Consider the following 18,832-nt stretch of genomic DNA (forward strand, 5'->3'; position numbering starts at 1 on the left):
GGGCCTGGTGGCACAAGCCTGTACTCCCAGATACTATGGAGGCCGAGGTGGAAAGATCACACATTTAAGTTCTGAGCTGCACAGTAAGTTCAAGGGTAATCTGAGTAATTTACTGAGACCCTCTTTTAAAACTTTCAAGTTGTAAAATCCAGAAGAGGTGGCTCAGGGATAGAAATGTGCTCAGCATTTGCAAAGCCCTGGGTTTAGTCCACAGTACCTAAAAATAAGAACAGACATCAAATCATGAAGCCTTGTTTGCAGGATGTTGGGATAATTAAACGCGACTGTAAGGAGAAAGTGAATTTCTAGGCTTGGCCTCTGATGCCAGCTACTCGGGAGGCTGAGGCAGGAGAAAATCAAGTTCAAGGTTTGCCTGAGCTGCATACAGAGTAAGCAGAAAGCCAGCCTGAGGAATGGAGGCCTGTCTCAAAACAAAAGGTGAAAATAAGGCTAAAGGAAGTCAGGGTGACTAGGTGCGTGTGGGGAGTACTTTGTGTGCTCAAGACTTTGGGTTCAATGCTCAAATCTCCAACATCACCAAAAGGAGGAGGGGGAAGGGAGGGCGGAGAGGAGGGAAAGGGAGAGAGGTGGGGAGATGGAAAGGGACATGGAGAGGGAGAGGGAGAGGAAGGGAGAAGGGGAGGGAGATGGGGAGGGAGATGGGGAGGGAAAGGGGGAGGGGAAAAAAGACAGGGAGCATGAGTTCAACAACCCAGCTTTTAGTGTACTGAGTGTCTCCCTAGAGATGTGTTGGGTGTCTGCTTTGTTGTGTTTTGTTTGGGTATAGAGACTGGAATTGTCCGGGATGCCTGATTGACAGTGATTTATTTATTTCATCTCATATTCTTGGGAGCAGCTAGAACTTACCAGCTGGTTTACCATGGCAAAGGCAGGGTGCACCCCAGTGTAATAATACACTTGCAGAAAAGTCCAGTGTGCTAGACACACAGGCATGCACATGCTCACCTTTGAGCATGCATGTCTCGTGCACACACTCATACACACACACACACACACACACACACACACACACTCCACAACCAAACTGAAGCTGTACAGGATCAGATATCGTGTGACAGTAATGAGCCTTCCTCTGGGCGTTACTGCTGGTTCCAGTCAGTCAGGCATCCTGTTGTCCCTCAGTTGCTAGGAGATGCACTAGGTGACTGAACGCAGGCCATACCTGCACCCACTCAGTGGTCTCTGCTCCCAGGACATCATGTGGCTCATGGGAAGTAAAGACTCCTTGTTCCCCACAGTCACAGTTCCTAAACAGGATGCTTAGGCTTCTCTTTCCAGGCTGAGGGTGAGCTGGTGAGAGGATGGCATGGCGCTACTTTTCAGGGATGTGAATGTCTCCTCTGCTCATGTTGCTGGGGGCTGACTAGTCTTTTCCTGCTTAGACTTGAAACTCAAAGCAATCAAGATATGCTTCTTGAAGAGTTACAGATATACCAATGCATGCATACAATCTGCCCCAAATACACCACACAAACTGTATCCATGCATATTCACCATAGCTTAGATATGGCACATCATGCATTGACATATATCACTTATGCTAACACATATGTACAAATAACACATACCGCTAAACACACAAACACACATATGAAGCTCAGTATATAATACAGTTTATATACAGACACAAATCACATGTACACACTTCTAACCTAAGTGTACTAATAATACTTGTACAGATGATATCTGCACACACCTGACAGTCACAAAGTCAGAGGGCTTAGAAGTGGCCTGAGGCCTCTGAGCCCAAGCCTGGGTTTTCTATACCATGTGACCCAGTACAGCTTGAGGACAGAACACATGAAGCCAAAGAGAGTGAGCCAGCAGTATGTGTTTATTCTGTTGTGCTGTGCAGGGATGTGGGGGTAAAGCTGAAGCATTGGTCTGAGGAACTAAAGGGGGCTCATGGCTCTTTCTGCTTCATGACAAGACCACTGGATGTGAATGGAGTTCAGAACACAAACTTGTGAGTCCTAGCTGGGTCTTTGGGCAGCTAAGCATTGCTGACCAAGCAACTTAACAGCTCTTGAAGCTTTACTACTTGATAGCATACTTTACAATGTTTCCATGATGTTCAGGTCACCATTGCACCAGTGTGAACAGCTTTCTGGGCCAGTTCTTTTCTCCTCTAGTAGCCTGGATAACTCCTTCCAGAACCATGACAGCCAGCCTGTAGGAGTGAATCTTCAGGTCAGCACCAGCTGGATTTCTCCATGTTCTATGGCACAAGCATACAGTGCACTCAACAGTAAGGTCTTCCTGTCAAGTTCTAGAGGGTAACCAAGAGCATTGGCAACATCCTGTAATGTGTGTGTGTGTGTGGGGGTGCGATCTATGGGAACTTACCAGCCAACAACCCCAGAAGAGGTAATCACTTCAGGCTATGGGCTTTTTACTTGTTAGCCTGTGGGGTCTACTGGAATTCTGAACTTTTATAACCCCACTTATTATAGTCAGTCTTTGTCTCTATCTGTATGTTTGTATGTACGTATGTGTACATATACACATATAGTTTCCATGATAGCCAGTTTCCATACCACTCTTCCAAGTGGTCTTTAGTGTTAATCATGGCTCCCATGTTTCCTTCTCTGCCCCCATGCCCCACCCCATTTGACTTATTCCAAGGTCACTGTGCCCAAGAACTCAGTGTCACCAGAATAGCTTACAGAAAACACAGAAGTCTAGTTAGAGATTCCAAATCTGTAGAGTGCTTGAGAAAATCCTGCACTGACCCTGATTTAGGACATTGGACAGGAGCACTGAGGCTTGGAGGTTCATAACATATCCTTGTGCTGTCTGCCAGCTGTATCATTCTGTGATGACTTGACTCTTGTGGAGCCATGGTTTTGTGGTTGTTTGTTGTTCCTTAAACGTTTCTTTTATGTAAGTGTGTGTAGGGGGGGTACAGGTATGTGTGCAGATGTCTATGTACATGTCTGTATCTGCTTATAGAAGTTGGAGGTCAACCTTGAAGGCTGCTTTTAAGATCTCCCCAGCTTGTTTTTATCAATTTGACTGGGCTGTTGCCCAGTGAGTGCCAGGGGTCTATCTACCTGTCTCCCTCTCCCCAGTGTTGGGCTTTATAAATGCAGGCAGCCATGAATTGATTTCCATGCAGGTTCTGGGAAGCTGAACTCAGGTCCTTCTGCGTGCACAGCAAGCGATTTTTTCCCCAAGGTACTCATCTTCCTAGCCTCTTAATTACTTCTTTAAAATGACACCATCGATCTAAGATCTTTGTGGGTATAAATGAAGATCTATCTCAGTGCCTTTCATACTTCCAAATCGGAAGTATTAGCATTCTTCTGTCTTTAATTAGGATCAGGAAATATATAGTGCTGATGGAGGTTTTACAGTCGTAGGACGCAAACTATGCAGTGTGACGTGGTGAAGGGTCAGGACATGGGGGTCAGGGTTAGAGGTGACCAGATTGGAACAGAACCAAGAGATAGGAAGTCCTTCCCGCCCAGCGTGGGGCGGAATGTGGGGAGCTGGGATGCTCAGAATGGGCTGAGAGGGGAGTCCCTTGGGAAATCTTTGAGAAGGGATTGAGCCAGATAGTGGGAAAGGTTGGAGTGGTGGAGTCCTTGGAGATCTCCAGTGCAAGGTGGCTGTTACACTGGAGGGCACCAAGTCTCAGGAAAGAACAGTATGAAATACCCTAACTGTTGACCTGGAAAGACAGAGACAGAGCTGGGGGCACCCCCAGTCCCGGAGTACAGAGGCACTGTGAGGGTGAGTCTCTTTCAGGGTGCTTGCAGCTCATAAAAGGTGTTGATCTGTGTCTCTGTGTCCCTACTGGGGAGGCTTCTGTGGAGAGAAAAGTGGGTCATGGCTGAGGCATGTTCAGTTCTGCTGGCCTGAGCCCAGGTCTGCTGGGTTTCCTTTTGTTATTGTTTCTGGCTATCCCCTGCCCCCGTGGCTTGATTCTGCTTCTCTTCTTAAAGGAGCTTCCAATGACACGCTGCTCTGGTCACCTCTCCTCTCTCCTCCCTGCCAATAGCCGGTCACTGGGTTCTGCTCTGCTTTCTTTTGAACTTTTGATTGATTGATTGATGATTGATTGATTGGGGCTGCAATGTTGGGAATTGAACCTAAATTCTCCTGCATGCTAGGGAAACATTCTACCACTGAGCTGTATTCCCATAGCTATTTGTAGCGTGCGTGGATGTATGGATGCCTGTGTGTACGTGCATGTGTGTACATGTGCACATACATGTGTGTAGTAGCCAGAGGACAACCACAGGTATTTCTTATCCCACCTTCCTAACTTCTTGGACATAGAGTCTCTCACTGGGCTGAAATTTACTAAATAGAACGCACTGGCCAATCAGCAAACCAGCAGATGCCAGAGATCCTTCTGTCTCCAAGGTCTCAGCTCTGGGATCACACACATTTTTTTCACATGGATTCTAGGGGCTGAGCTCAGTCCCTAATGCTTGCAAGGCAAGAACTTCACCATCTAAGCGATCTCCCAGCATCCAACCCTAGGTTTATCAATGTGTAATCAGAACATATACCTGTGGAGCACAAGGCAATGTGTCAGTACATGTTCGCTTTATGTAATGATCAAATCAGGATAATAAGCCTATCTGCCACCCCCCCCCCCCACTATCTCTTCGTTTTGTTCTCTAACTAATGAGTTCAGAGTGCAGGAAAAGGCCATTGCTCTGTCTCTATTTTTTTGGTTTCTGAAGATAAATCTGAGTGACTCCTGAATTCTGGCAGGCAATTGTTCTAAGCCTGGGTCTAAGCATGCCCAGAGACGTGCTGAAGAAACATGCCTCTCAGATGGGCCAGTCTCATCTTTAGTTACCCTGAGACCAAAACCCAGCAGCCATGTTGGCCTCATCTACTGAGCACCCAGGTACTCCTGGAATTTTTACATCTGTGGCTTTCTTTACTTCTCGAAGAACGCTCTGGGGAAAGACACTATCATCTCTGCATGTCAGATGAGACACCTGGGCTCTGAGCTAGGAAATATCTTTAAGGTCAGCACCATCCAGGAGCCAAAGCCTCTCTCAGCTCCTGGCTCTGCTGGCAAGTGGATGGAGCTAAGAAAGCAGATGAATGTCACTGGCCTAGCTCCCCACATTGGGAGGAAATGCCACATATGATAAGGATACTGGCCAACCACAACAGTAGTGGCTGTGAACAGCTGGTGTAAACCTGTACCAGTGTGGGTCACCTGGCCCATATCCCTAATTTGGCATCATCTTGTAGGAGCTGAAAAGGATAAAAGGCCGAGGAAGGCAAGAATAAGGGTCCACACGTCCTCCTAGATGTCAGTCTGACCCTCCTAGAGTTCCATAATGTGACTATCTTAGCCTTGTTTCTTCAGCTTCTGGAAGTTTCTTTCTATGCTCAGCACTCAATCCAAAGATGTCTTGCTCACCAGTTCCCCCTTGCATTCACAAGGCTGATGAACCAATGAAGAATGGCTTCATTGTTCTCAACCCTATCTGCCTTCAAATGTGGAGCCAAACAAAACCTGCCATGGGACACTAGGTGGCTCACCTACCCCAGTAGTTAATATTGGCTGTCAACTTGGCATTGTCTAGAATTAGCAAAGAGGCAATTCTCTGGGCTTGTCTGTAAGGGATTATCTACATTGGGTAACCCGGGGTGGAAGAGCCATCTCTGCCCCACAGGCTGTAGACCCCAGCTGCATAAAAAAGAAGAAAACAGTTACGTGCTAGCATTCATTGCTTCATCATCTATAATGACTGCAGATGGGATGTTACCAACTGCCCTCCCACTCCTGCCTACGTGAATTTCTACCATAAGGGGATATACCCACCAGCTCCCCTAAGCTGCCTTTGTCAAGTATTTTTGTCTCAGCAATGAGAGATTAACAAACATCATCTATCTTGGTAATCAGCTGCCAAATCCCATGGAAAATCTCCAGACATCCCTCTTCCTCATCTGAAGCCTTTCCCACCATTGGCCTGGATTGTCTTCCCCATCCCAGCCCCTACAAGTCTCCTCTTACTATTCACCATAAAAGTTCCCAATTGCTTGTCTACTGCTAGTACTGAGCCGTTTCAATGGGTACTTCCTGGCTGCGTAGTAAAGAGCTCTCTCTTTATTTTCTGCAAACACGGGTCATTTCTAAGTTGACTTAGGCCTATGGATTAAGCACTCAATAAGAACAAGTACTTTATTGCCTATTAAGTGAAGGTTCCAGAGTGGCAGGAAGTTCAGCCTCTGTCTTCAAGGTGCTTCAAATATGTATGAGAGCCAATGTTTAATCATGAAAAGCACCAATGTCACCTGCCTCTTATAGACTTTTATTTAAGACTTGTCTGAACCTATTAAAAAGCATATCACAAGATTTACAGAGAAAGATAAAAATGGAATCAGTAATAAAAAGCTTCTAAAATGGCAGTTAAAGTGCTTTGTAACTTAGAGAGTTGGCAAAGGTAAATAGGTAGGAGTCTGGGAACAAAGTGCTGTTTTCTAGAAGGTTCTAGGGTTTGCATGGGCCATGGTTATCTTGTTTATCTCTGTAAGATTCTAAAGCTTGGTTCAAATGAATGCTTCAGAGTTAGTGTATCTTAAGTTTCATGGAGTCTGAGTGAAAGTCTCTCACATTGCTGTGTAGAAAAGGCCAATGGTGATAAGGAGCCATGACCCCAAGGGCAGATAAAGAGTCCGCTGGCATCTGCAGATGTGGCTGTAAGTCCCTGGGACTTCAGTGCTTGTCTCTGTCAACACTTTCAACAGTTTGGTAGTGACAGCCGTGAGTTTATCTTCATATATTAATAGTCCAGGGGAAAAGGCTAAGTACCAAGACCCAAAAGTATCTTAAGAACCCCTACAAATCAAATAGAAGATGAGACAGAGAGTTCAGCAGGTGAAGGGGATTGCCACCAAGCCTGACAATGTGACTTCTAGCCTCAGAAGGAGAGAACTGACATGTGTTCCTCTGATTTCTATATGTGCATCATGGTATGTGCATGTATGTACACACACACACACACACACACACACACACACAGAAGCAAACAAACTAATCCTGTATTTCTATTTAGAAAATGAAGCTCTATGTGCAAGAGGTGGCAGGATGATCTGGGAAAGACTGTGTTTATATATCTCATTAGTCTCCGTGTTAGACCCACTCAGGGCACCCGAAGTGTGTTAGGAACCAGGGGTGGAGGATGGATCTGCCCTAAAGAGGTCTTTGTGCTGATGGTTTAAGCAGTACAGGGGTAGCCATGACAACCATGGTAGGGGCCGGTGCTTCTCCTCTAGCTGGAATTCCTAGATGAGGCTTCCCCAGTGGCCAGCCAATGAGTTAACCTTTTCTGTTCAACCCATCAGTTCTAGTTCCTGGCCAGAACACTGTCCTGTCTTCTTGGTGGGTATGAAAAGCACATCTGACCATATTTCCTCAAATATGTTCAACACAATCCCAAAGGGTAGCCTCATCTGACCTGAGGTTTAATCTCCCATCAATCTTCTTGCTGATTGTGAGGGTACAGCCCTTAGTAAGAAAATGGGTGAGCCATTGTCTTGTAGTTACTTAGCGCTACTTGCAACACGTCTGAGCACAAGAAAGTAGAAAAGAACTGGGAAGGCCTTTTCCATCTTCTCCATCTCTGGGGGCATCAGAGCTGTGCTCTATGATTAACTCAGACTTCCCCCCACTACACGCACATATCCATTGTCTTTAAAAGTATCACCCCCCCCCAACCCTTAGGTGATTCAAATCAATGAATCTTGGTGGATGTTGATCCTCATGGGTCAGAGAGCTCCTAAGATATTCTTACCACAGGAATGAAAACCATGAGATAAGGACCTTCAGCCTTGGTCACCTGAAGGTCACATGTTGTGACTACTATCATCTTCACTTCTTCAGGGACAAAGAAAGGGGATGGGGGAATATCCATGTCAGGAAAAACCCGCAAGTCTGATGAGACAGTTGAATAACTCTATGTGAAAGGAGCCTGAAGAAGCAGAGAATGTGTGAGACACTGGGAAGGCCTTTAATGTTGAGCTGATGGTCCTCAACAGCCTCTGTGATAAGCCTCGGTTCTGAAGCCAGAGTGGCTGCTGTCCCTACCTGTCTGGCTCTTTCTCATGACCACCCATTTTCTCTGTCCCTCTGCCTAGATTGTTCCAATGAGGACCTAAAGTACTTGCCTGCCAACTGCCCCAGCCTGCAGTGACCATGGCCCTCCGCAAGAGGAGTCCCCATGGTCTGGGTTTCCTTTGCTGCTTTGGAGGCAGTGACCTTCCCGAGATCGACCTCCGGGACAGCCACCCATTGCAGTATCTGGAGTTCTCCAGTCCCATCCCAAACCCAGAGGAGCTCAACGTCCGCTTTGCAGAGCTGGTGGTCAGTGGGCGAAGGGTCGAGAGGGTGTTGATGGTGGGAAAATGGGTGGATAGACAAGCAGAGACGGGCAGAGGATAGGAGCCTGTGCTCTGTGTTTTCCATACCACAAAGCTCTCTTGAGGGGTGAGGTGGGCTTCCCAGAGCACCTTCCTTGTAGAGAAAGCAGACCCTCATTGAGGCAGACATTATAAAATGGACCCCAGAACAAAGGGTCTGTCTCCGATTCCCTTTGGTTCTGGACCATCTGCTGCTGGACCAGCCTGGCTGCCATTAGAAAGGGTCAGAGCATAAAAAGAGATGCTGAGAACTCTTGATAGCATCATTTCAGGCAAGCTAATAAGCATCATCGTAAAGCACTGCGGTGTGCACTGTCCAGTGGCAGCTGCTGACCAGCATCAGGACAGAGAGTTTGTGCTCACACACAGGGGCTCTGAAGACTCAGTCTGAAAGAAATAATGAGCAGAGGTGGTGGTGAGGTGGGAGGTGGAGGCAGGAGGATCAGGAGTACAAGGTCGTCCTCAGCTACATAGTGGATTCCAGACCAGTCTGAGCTATAAGAGATCCTATCTCAAAAAAAGTAAAAATTAGAAAATGAAAAGGAAGAAAATTTAAAATATTACTGATCTGTTTTACATTTATTACACGTTGAAATGGTCATATTTTAGGTATATTAGTTGAAATAAAATGTAACATTAAAATTAACTTTGCCTACTTTTCTCTTTATTTATTTAATTTTTTTAGTATGACTAGAACATTTAAAATACACTGTTACCATTACATTTCTACTCTCCAGTTGAGACCCAGGGAAGGAGAAGTCGTAAATATTACCTCCAAAGCCTTAGGGCTGGAGAGATGCCTATGAGTGGTTAAGAGTGTGTGCTGCTCTTACTGAGGACTAATGCTTGGTTTCTAGCACCATGCTGAGTGCTTTACAACTACCTGTTATTTCAGCTCCAGGGGATCTGATCCCTTCTTAGCCTCCATAGGTACCTACTGTACACACACACACACACACACACACACACACACACACACACACACACACACACCTCTTTAGAAGCCACCCAACAGCATGGCCAAGTCTATAAAGCCACCTAAGTTACCAAGAGAATGACCACAAAATGTGACAACCTCTGAAGCTTGCTCCTCTGATGGAACACTGAGCCTTGCATAAGTCAACTTGATGTCCTGATGGTGGAACAGCTTCAGGTCTATCTGAATGCCTCTGTTAGGATGGTGTACCCTTCCCGCTCCTCAGCCTCTGGCCTCACCAGCTTCCCCAACCCAACTTGAAGGATCCGGGGAAGTTCAGAGAAGACCACTAGGCAAGCAGACGGGTGGGAAGATCTGAGAGAAGGGCAAGGCAGATCTAAAGGCCTGGCCATGGCTTTCATTGTCTGGCCTCAACCTAAGGTGTTAGCAGACACAGTAAGCATACACTCAGTGAGGGAACAGCAAAATAGAGGGGCAGGAACAGTGTGGCCTGGAGCAGGAAGGGGTTTTGCAAAGACAGTGTGTGAGCCAGAAACAAAACAACATCGGGAAAAAGAAGCTGGACTTGGTTGAGGTAAGGGCTGGAGCTCTGCTTCCAGTAGAACAAGAAATGCCTTATGGTGTGTGTGTGTGTGTGTGTGTGTGTGTGTGTGTGTGTGTGTGTGTGTGTGTGTGATACTCTCTGGAAGAAAGATTGTAGGTTAAGGGATAGTTTGGGGGTGTTCTAATCTCTGGTAGAGTTTCATATTCAGGCATGATTCTTCTTGTCTTTGTAGGATGAATTGGACCTCACAGATAAAAACCGAGAGGCTGTGTTTGCATTGCCACCAGAAAAGAAATGGCAGATCTACTGCAGCAAAAAGAAGGTGAACTTCAGTGTTAACCCCTCCTGCTCCACTTCTGTCCAAAGCACAGGCGTGCACATACGTGCTCTCTCCCTCCCTCCCTCCCTCCCTCCCTCCCTCCCCCCCCCCCCCTCTCTCTCTCTCTCTCTCTCTCTCTCTCTCTCTCTCTCACACACACACACACACACACAGAGAGAGAGAGAGAGAGAGAGAGGAACTTAATTCTTCATTCATTCACTCTCCCTTTAATTCATTTAAGAGACAGTTTTAGTTACCAATATCACACTAAGACTCTGAAGCCAAACAGTAAAGAAAAGCAAGTGTGAGCTTGAAAGATACTCAGTCAGTAAAGTGGTTGCTATGCAAGATTGAGGACCTGAGTGCAAATCCAAGAAACCACATTAAAGAAGATGATTGTTGATGCATGCTTGTAATCCCAGTCTTGGGAGATGGTGCGGGGAGACTCCTTAGGGCTTCTTGAGATAACGAGCTTGGCTGAACTGGTGAGCCCCGGATCCCAATGAGATTCCTTATCTCAAAAAATAGGGCAAAAAGCTCCTGAGGAAGGAGGGTATGTGAGGTGGTCCTCCGGCTTCCATATGTGCATGAATACACACATGCATCCACATATTGGCACTTCACACACATATACCTACATATATATATATATGTAGGTATATATATATATATATATATATATACACACACACACGAGCAAACCTCAACTTGAAAACCCAAAGGCAAGAAAAGCTTCCTCTCCTCTCTGAGAATTAGCATTCTCTATCCCAGAAGCCCATGCACATGCACCTGCCAGATTTGCAGGCTGGGTGAGGGTCAGTGAGATGCTAAGATGAGAAAGTGTCACTTCCCTTCCTATGGCTGCTCTCTGGCACACTGGCAAGGTTCCATGTCTTCAAAGGTCTGTAATCTCCCCGACTGGGAACTAAGTGTTCAAATGCATAAATCTATGGGGGGAAATCTATTCAAACAACTGTACCAGATAATGGATTCTTTTTAATTTGATAAGAAATGGAATGGGGAGATAGCCCACTAGTAAATCACACAAGTATGGGGAGCTAAGTTGGAGCCACAGAATTAGATTTTTAAAAGCCATGTGTAGTGGCTAGCACATTTATAACCCCGGAGTTGGCAGAGACATGCGGGATCCCCTGGCGCTTGCTGGGTAGCTTATCCTAAACCAGCTGATAAGCTCTGGGCCAGGGAGAGACTTGTGGACAGTGAACAAATCCCCGGGGTTGTGCTTAAGCCTTTACCTACATGTATACAGACACACACACTTGTACACCTGTACTTGCACAAATATGTACATACATACATACATACACATACATACATGCATGCATACATACACAAATGGAAGCCATTTCATTTGATGTGATGCTCAGCCATCATAACATGATATTTTAAGTATAAGTAGAATAGGAGATAGAGGAACAATATTTCGTGTTTATGCATGTGGTTAGCTGAAAATGACCCCTGCATAGTTTCTGTCCTCCCTTTGTGGACCATACACATTCATATTCATTGTCAATATTTCAGAGACAGAATCATGGAGAGGGTTTGTAGCTTCCACAGATTGCCCTTGTGGGCAGGGATGGAAACTGGTCCTTCTACAGACTTCAAATGATGCTTTCATCTTAGTTTATGGATCTGTCCATGAGAAAGTGTCCAACCCTTTGACACTGTGCTACAACGTTGTCTTCTACTAGAGGACAGTGCTGTAGCACAGTATCAAATGGTTGACCACAGTATTAGCTATCCCAAGATACATGCATCCCATGGACCATGGTTGGACACACCTAAGACCGTCATTCTTCTTTCAGGAGCAGGAGGATCCCAACAAACTGGCAACCAGCTGGCCGGAATATTACATTGACCGCATCAATGGCATGGCTGCGGTGAGTGTCCACCCTTCTCTTGTCTTGCCTCCCCATAATCAGGTCTTGGAAGTCAGTGGATCCTCCAGCACCAAACCACTGTCCCTACTCTTTAGTGCCACAATCACTGGGGCTCAGTAACTTTCTATTAATTTTGAGATCTTACACAATCCACCTCCTTAGACATCAGAGTCCCCTTGCCTAGATAAACACATATTATTAGCCCAATTGGATATCACACATCTTGGGAAATAGGCTTGGCTAGTAACTCCCTCTATTTCCTAGATACAGAAATTTAAGTCCCAGACTAGAAACTGGATTCTCCCCAGAGTCTGACTATCTCAGTAGAATATTCTCTGAGTCCCCATCCTTCCCAAGGCAAGCGTGCCCTCTCCAGTCCCCAAAGCTTCCATAGGCCTGGAAGGCAAGCAGTTCAATGTGACTTCTACCCCCTTTACCTGTGGGCCTCAGATGCAGAGCCTGTATGAATCTGAAGATGAGGAGACAGACAAGAGAAGCCAAGTTGTAGAAGACCTGAAGACAGCTCTCCGGACACAGCCCATGAGGTGACTTGGACTGCTCCCTCTCCTTCACCCCCTTTCTTTCTTGCCCCTACCCAGGGGCTCTGTCATCCTGAGGCATTGCACAGTGCCCTGACCTATGCTGGTCCTATTGGCCAACATTGCAAATTCCTCAAGAGTCCACATTTATCTTCTTTGCTTCCCGGCTCCCATTTCTCTCGCTGGTTGCTGGAAGACTGTGGACTGGAGGGGAGATGGTGCAGGGAAATGGACAAGCCTTGGACCCTTAGGTAGTCTGGAAAGAGGATTGAGGGCAGGTGGTGTATAATAAGGCACTTTCTGAGAAAGGGTGGGCAGAATGACTCCTTACAGCAAGGACAGAGGAAGACATGGGTTGAAAAGTCCTCCACACACTAGGGGGCGATGTAGAATCTACAGTGCCCTTTAGTCATCTGGACTGGGAGTCAAGCAGGAAGGAAAAGGAATCAGTGGGTATCCCAAAGGCCACAGGAATACTTTCCCTCCTTCTTGGACCATAGTGGAGAGTGGCGAGGTGGTCAAGAGCTACAAGAGTTCCTTGCTTTTGACTCTTCCCAGTGGAGTGCTTGAAGTGGCTTCTAAGATTGGATAAGTCTCCTGTTAACTCCTTAGCAGTCTTGCAAATGAGTTATTAGGCCTATCTGTGATTGCATTTTAAATTATATAGACTGATGATTAAATAAATGATATTCAAAGCAATATTTGGTATACACCACTAATTACCCATTTCCCCCCCTACATTTTACTCTTATGTTCTATTAAGTGTGTTCTTGAGTTTATGCCCATGATGCATGGTAGAGAAAATATATAACAGTATATAACAAAAGCTTATTTTAATTCTCCTCAGTAGAATTCTGATTTCAAAACTCACATGATATCAATGCAGAAATTTTGTGGAAAACAGAAAAGCATAAAATAGAGGGGGAAGTAAACATACTTATTGTTAACTTGAATTGAAAGCATATTCTGTTGATATTCACACAACATAAAATTCACAAAGATACATTTACATAATAATCATAAATACTGGTTCTGAACTCCATTCATGGCCATTTTCTCAGATCATTAATTATGCTAACAAAATTAAGGTCTCTACAACTTTTTTTTTAATGTATTGCCATAGGTGTTACTCACACAGACACACAGATAAAAGCTAAAATCTTGCTTCCTGGTTTTAAATAACAACATAAAAGAGACAAACAGTTGAAGAATAAGCCAATTCAATTAAAATAGGCTCAGAAATATTAAAGAATGCAGCAGATAGCAATAAATGTGCTCTTAATGCTTGAACAGTGAGACCCGGCAGCGGGCATGATAAGCGCCCTACTCCTGAAGTACCGATGTGTGAAAGTGATATTTTGAGATATCTACAACAGCTATAATTTGATATGAAAATAGTGGTGATTTATTTGGGTGGCAAAAATCTCTGATTCTGCTAACGGTTCTGTGGTTGGTTGCCCACATTCGTCACTGACGAAATGCTAATTTTCAGTTAGAGGTTATCCAAGATGAAAGCATAATTTCCTTTTCCCATAGATGTCTTTGGACTCTGAGTTCCCAGAGGCTCTTTATGGGAACATACACTGCAGAATAAGAGTGGCTGTTTGTAATGCTAAGTATTGAGAGAAGTGCTGTTTTCCCAGGGTCTCCAGAAAGGGAGCTTTCCAGCCTTGGTCCTTGAATCTGAGTTATGGGCTCTTCCGTGCTGAACTGTTTTCTTGATTCCTGTCAATAATTTCATGAGTTCTCTCAGTGCCTGGTCTGATTAGAGATGAGTCTTCAGGCTGACCCACTGATTTTAAGCATTTTTCACCCATCCCCCATCTTAGCTATGCAAATGACAATCCCTGGTATGTAAATTTAGTATGTAAATGATCTTTATGTCACTGAGCCCAAGTGCCTGGGACAAACAACTGTAGGGAGAAAGGACTTTCAGAGGGTTCTTGTTTATGGCTCCTGAGCTCTGGTTCTGGCCCAGGTGAGAAAAACTCCATGGTGGTGGGAGTGTGTGGCAGAGGCTATTCTGCTCTCAGTGGACAGGGAGAAAGGGTAGGGAAGCAGGAACATCACCTTCTCAGGCACAGCCCCAGTAACATACTTCTTCCTGCTAGCCCTCATCTCCTAAAGTTGATAGAACCCCCCAAATCAGCTTTAGCAGTTGAGGGTCAAACTTTCAGCACACAAGTCTTTTGGGGACATACTACCATGGTATCTGAAATGCAAATAGCAGGGCCCAAAGACATGGCTCGGTGGGTAAAGTCCTGGCTGGACAAGCATGAGGACCTGGGTTCAGATCTCCAGCATCCATTTAAAAGCCATCCATCTGCAGTTCCAGTGTGAGAAGCAGAAATAAATGATACCTTGGTCTTGGTCATAAAGATAGTGTAGAAGTCATCTGGGCTAGTAGCCACCTCTGGTCCTGGTTGTGGAAGCCTGCAGGAGCCTCTGGCTACACAAATAGTGGAAGGATCATTTAGACTATGGAGTATGTCTGGCCCTGGTTCTGAGAGCTGTGGGAACCCCGTGACTGTAAGGGTCAGTTAGATTACCAGCTGCCTCCAGTCCTGACTGTAGGATTCTGATATGGGCTGGCCCAACAGGTAATGGTGATCACCAGGCTGTTAAATCACCCTCAGTTCCCAGCATTCTGGATGGAAGAACAGGTTTTCCATCCATTTCTTTGAGAGGACTATTCTGTGAGCTTCATTTCTGGTTTTCCTGGAGATCTATGGGCTCAGGAGCTTTGTGCAGTGCTTTCCATAGTCTGGGACTAGGGAGATTGGTCAGCAGTGAACAGCATTTCCTGCTCTTCCGAAGGATCTGAGTCCTGTTCCCAGCACCCAAACTGGGTGACTCACAACTGCCTTTAATACCAACTCTATAGATTCAATGCCTCTTCTCAGGACCTGCACATACATGTACACACACACACACACACACACACACACACACACACACACACAAACACGTGCACACAGAGAGAGATAGAGAAATACGTTTTTTTGCTTTCTCTTTTTTAAAGAACTTTAAAAATCTAAGTCTTCTGCAAGGTTGAGAGTTTGGGCCTATAGACAAACTACATAAATGAGCCAAGAGGCTGCTATGAATGGAGCATGGTGAATGCTACACATACTGGGTCATTGTATTTGTAAAATGTGTGTAGAACTCAAACACGAAAAACCCCTTTTGTGCACTGGCTTAGCTTTGTGACCCGCTTCATCGAACTGGAAGGCCTGACCTGTCTGCTTAATTTCCTCCGGGGGATGGACCATGCCACCTGTGAGAGCCGTATCCACACATCTCTCATTGGCTGCATCAAGGCTCTGATGAACAACTCCCAGGGACGGGCACATGTCCTGGCACAACCCGAGGCCATCAGCATCATTGCCCAGAGCCTGCGAACAGAGAACAGCAAGACTAAGGTCGCAGTGCTGGAGATCCTGGGTGCAGTGTGCCTTGTGCCCGGAGGCCACAAGAAGGTCCTCCAGGCCATGCTACACTACCAGGTGTATGCGGCCGAGCGCACTCGTTTCCAGGTGGGCAATGGGTCGGGAAGTTGGGGTATCACCTGGGGGATGGAGAGGATGGCACAGGGTAAAGGCAAGAGAGACTGAGAAGCACGAATAGGAAACTGGAATGAAGGGGCACCTGGCAAACTGCCCTGTCCACTTGCAGAAGGACCCGGGAATCTTCTCACAAGAGACCTAAGAAATTGTGTGCTCAGAGTTGTGGTCTGGCTTTTTAAACAGACCTGTCCTCTTCACTAGACTGTGGGTCCCTGAGGGCAAGATACTGTTTTGCTTCATGACTTTTGTGGCTCTGGCTCTCCGAAATCAGCCTCTAGCTCATGATAGGGATGCAGACAAGAATTGTTGAACTGAGTACAATGGAGGGGGGCGGGCATTTCAATACTTTAGGCCTGGATGAATGCCAAATTTGTGGACACCTGGACCAGCTCTGGGAATGGAGGCCGTGCTCAGCCCGCTTCTTTTATCTGACCTGACTGGAGAATCCACATGCACCTACTGGCGCACGTCTAAAGTTTCTTAGCTCAGTGCCTGATAGCAAGTTTCCGTAGTTGACCTGATATTCAAACTCAGTGTTGTATGAGTCAGACTGTTGATTTATCATCACACATTTGCAAATGAGCTGTGGATTTGCGCAGAAAGTGGCCCCTGGCTCTTTGCAAAAGATGCAGAGACTAAAAGTAGCATCCCCGAGGTTGGGGAACTGGACAGAAGTAGCTGTGGACTGTCAGCAGCTGGGGCAGGGTCAGAGAGCAGCAGTGGAAGCTAAGGCCTGGGAGTGAGCTGTGGAGAGTCTGAGGATGGACCCCAAGTGGAGAAGCATGATCAGGCAGTCACCTAGAGACTGCCTAGGTGGCTGGAGGGAAGAGCAGTAGAAGAGGGGAAGAAGCTTCTCTGGAAGCTTCCTGAGACCCCCTCCCCAACCGTTCCTGTCTTCCTGTTAGACTTTGCTGAATGAACTGGATCGAAGTTTGGGCCGGTACCGGGATGAGGTAAACCTGAAGACAGCCATTATGTCCTTCATCAATGCTGTTCTCAATGCTGGCGCTGGAGAGGTGAGGCCTCCTCCTTTGACTCTTGGACTTTGGGTAGTATGTGAGTGTGAGAACTTTCTAGGCAAGTGGCAGAGAGAAGGACAGAAGCATCTAGTTGTGATGATCACTGCTGACACTGTCATTTTCAGATACCCTTAGAACTTTGTGTCCTTCTTTTGGGGCAGTGGAAGGATGGCTTGCAGGTGTCTTACCCAACTCCACCCAGGACCCAGCCTTTCTGGGACCCAAATTCTTCTAGCAGTAGAAATTCAATGTGGTGTTGAGGACTTAGTCTGACTTTGCTCCCCATACTATTCTTTTTGGTCCTGTCTAATCTGAGAAGGAAGTCTTCTTCAGCACTAGAATGGTACATTGTGGATCAGGCACAAATACCCAATGATGCTGGCTGGTGATTATTTGGAAGGGTGCAAATTCTTTTGGTGAGGAGTGAAACTTTCAGTTCTTTGTGGTAGAGCTATTTAGAGACCCGATTTTGGACTGCTTTCTAGGCTAGTTAGTCATATTATTTTTCTAGGAGGGTTAGAAAGTATGGCTTCTGGTTTCTCTTCTTCTGGGAATAGAATGGGATCCCCAGTCCCTTACAATAGTAACATTAGAAAAATCTGAAAAGAGCTGAAGTCCCAATTTCTAAGGCAAGCAACTATTCCAGTCCAGTTTGGTTCTGTCTTGAGTCTGAGAAAGCTCTGGGCAGTTTCCTTCATTATTAGCAAGGTGCATTGTGGGTTGGGAACAAATCCCTACTAAGGACAAAAAGAGGCCAAGAAAACAATAGTCTCTCTTTTTCTTTTCTTTTTACCAGAATGCCTTTGTATATGTGTGTGCAATTCTCATTACCTAGATTACATCAGATATTCTATAGAATAATCTATCCCTAAGACAGTGACATCATGTGACTTCAATACTAGCCCTTTATGACTCTCATTTGTCCTGATCTGTTGGAAGTCATACCATGCCTGGAAAATTTTAAGAGTATAAACCATCTTAGTTACTTCCCTGTTGCTGGAATGAGACACCATAACTAAGGAAAATTATAGCAAAGTTTTATTAAGCTTACTGTTTCAGAAGATTAGAGTCCATGGCCATCATGGTAGACAACATTGCAAAAGGCAGGTACACATGACACTGAAACTATCTGAGAACTCACATGCTTATAACCAAGTGAGAAAACAAAAGAGAGCTAACTGAAAATGGTGTGTATTTTCAAAGCCTGTGTGCCCTGCCCCCCTTCCACCAGTGATACACCTACAATAAGACCACACTTCCTGATCCTTCCCAAACAGTTTCACTAACTTGGGAGCAATCATTTGAATACATAAACCTATGGGAAGCCATTCTCTTTCAAACTACCACATAGGCTTAGAGCCATATCATAATGCAAGATGCATTTAGTTCAACTTTCAAAATGCCCAGTCTTTCATAGTCTCAGCATTGTTTAAGAGTGCAAAGTCTCTTCTGAGATTCAAGAACACCTCTTAATTGTAACCCCTGTGAAATCAAAAGGAAAGTTATATCCCTCCATCAGACAATAGCAGAGAATATGCAAAGTGTGGAGTATGGAATGAGGAAATACTGGACCAAAGCAGACCCACACT

At 45.6% G+C, this 18,832-nt stretch overlaps 1 protein-coding gene across 1 annotated transcript in view; it reads left to right on the forward strand.

Moving 5' to 3' along the window:
- DAAM2 (dishevelled associated activator of morphogenesis 2) overlaps positions 1 to 18,832 on the forward strand; it is a 106,883-nt gene that overhangs the window by 54,425 nt on the left and 33,626 nt on the right. Inside the window, exons 3-8 of the mRNA XM_080916992.1 lie at positions 8,137 to 8,362; positions 10,132 to 10,221; positions 12,045 to 12,119; positions 12,570 to 12,664; positions 15,861 to 16,194; positions 17,130 to 17,240. Of these exons, the coding sequence (XP_080773118.1) occupies positions 8,195 to 8,362; positions 10,132 to 10,221; positions 12,045 to 12,119; positions 12,570 to 12,664; positions 15,861 to 16,194; positions 17,130 to 17,240 (873 nt within the window). The 5' untranslated portion in view covers positions 8,137 to 8,194. The remainder of the gene's footprint in view (positions 1 to 8,136; positions 8,363 to 10,131; positions 10,222 to 12,044; positions 12,120 to 12,569; positions 12,665 to 15,860; positions 16,195 to 17,129; positions 17,241 to 18,832) is intronic.

This window comes from Micromys minutus, assembly GCF_963924665.1.
Source record: "Micromys minutus genome assembly, chromosome: 5".
Taxonomy (NCBI): Eukaryota; Metazoa; Chordata; class Mammalia; order Rodentia; family Muridae; genus Micromys; species Micromys minutus.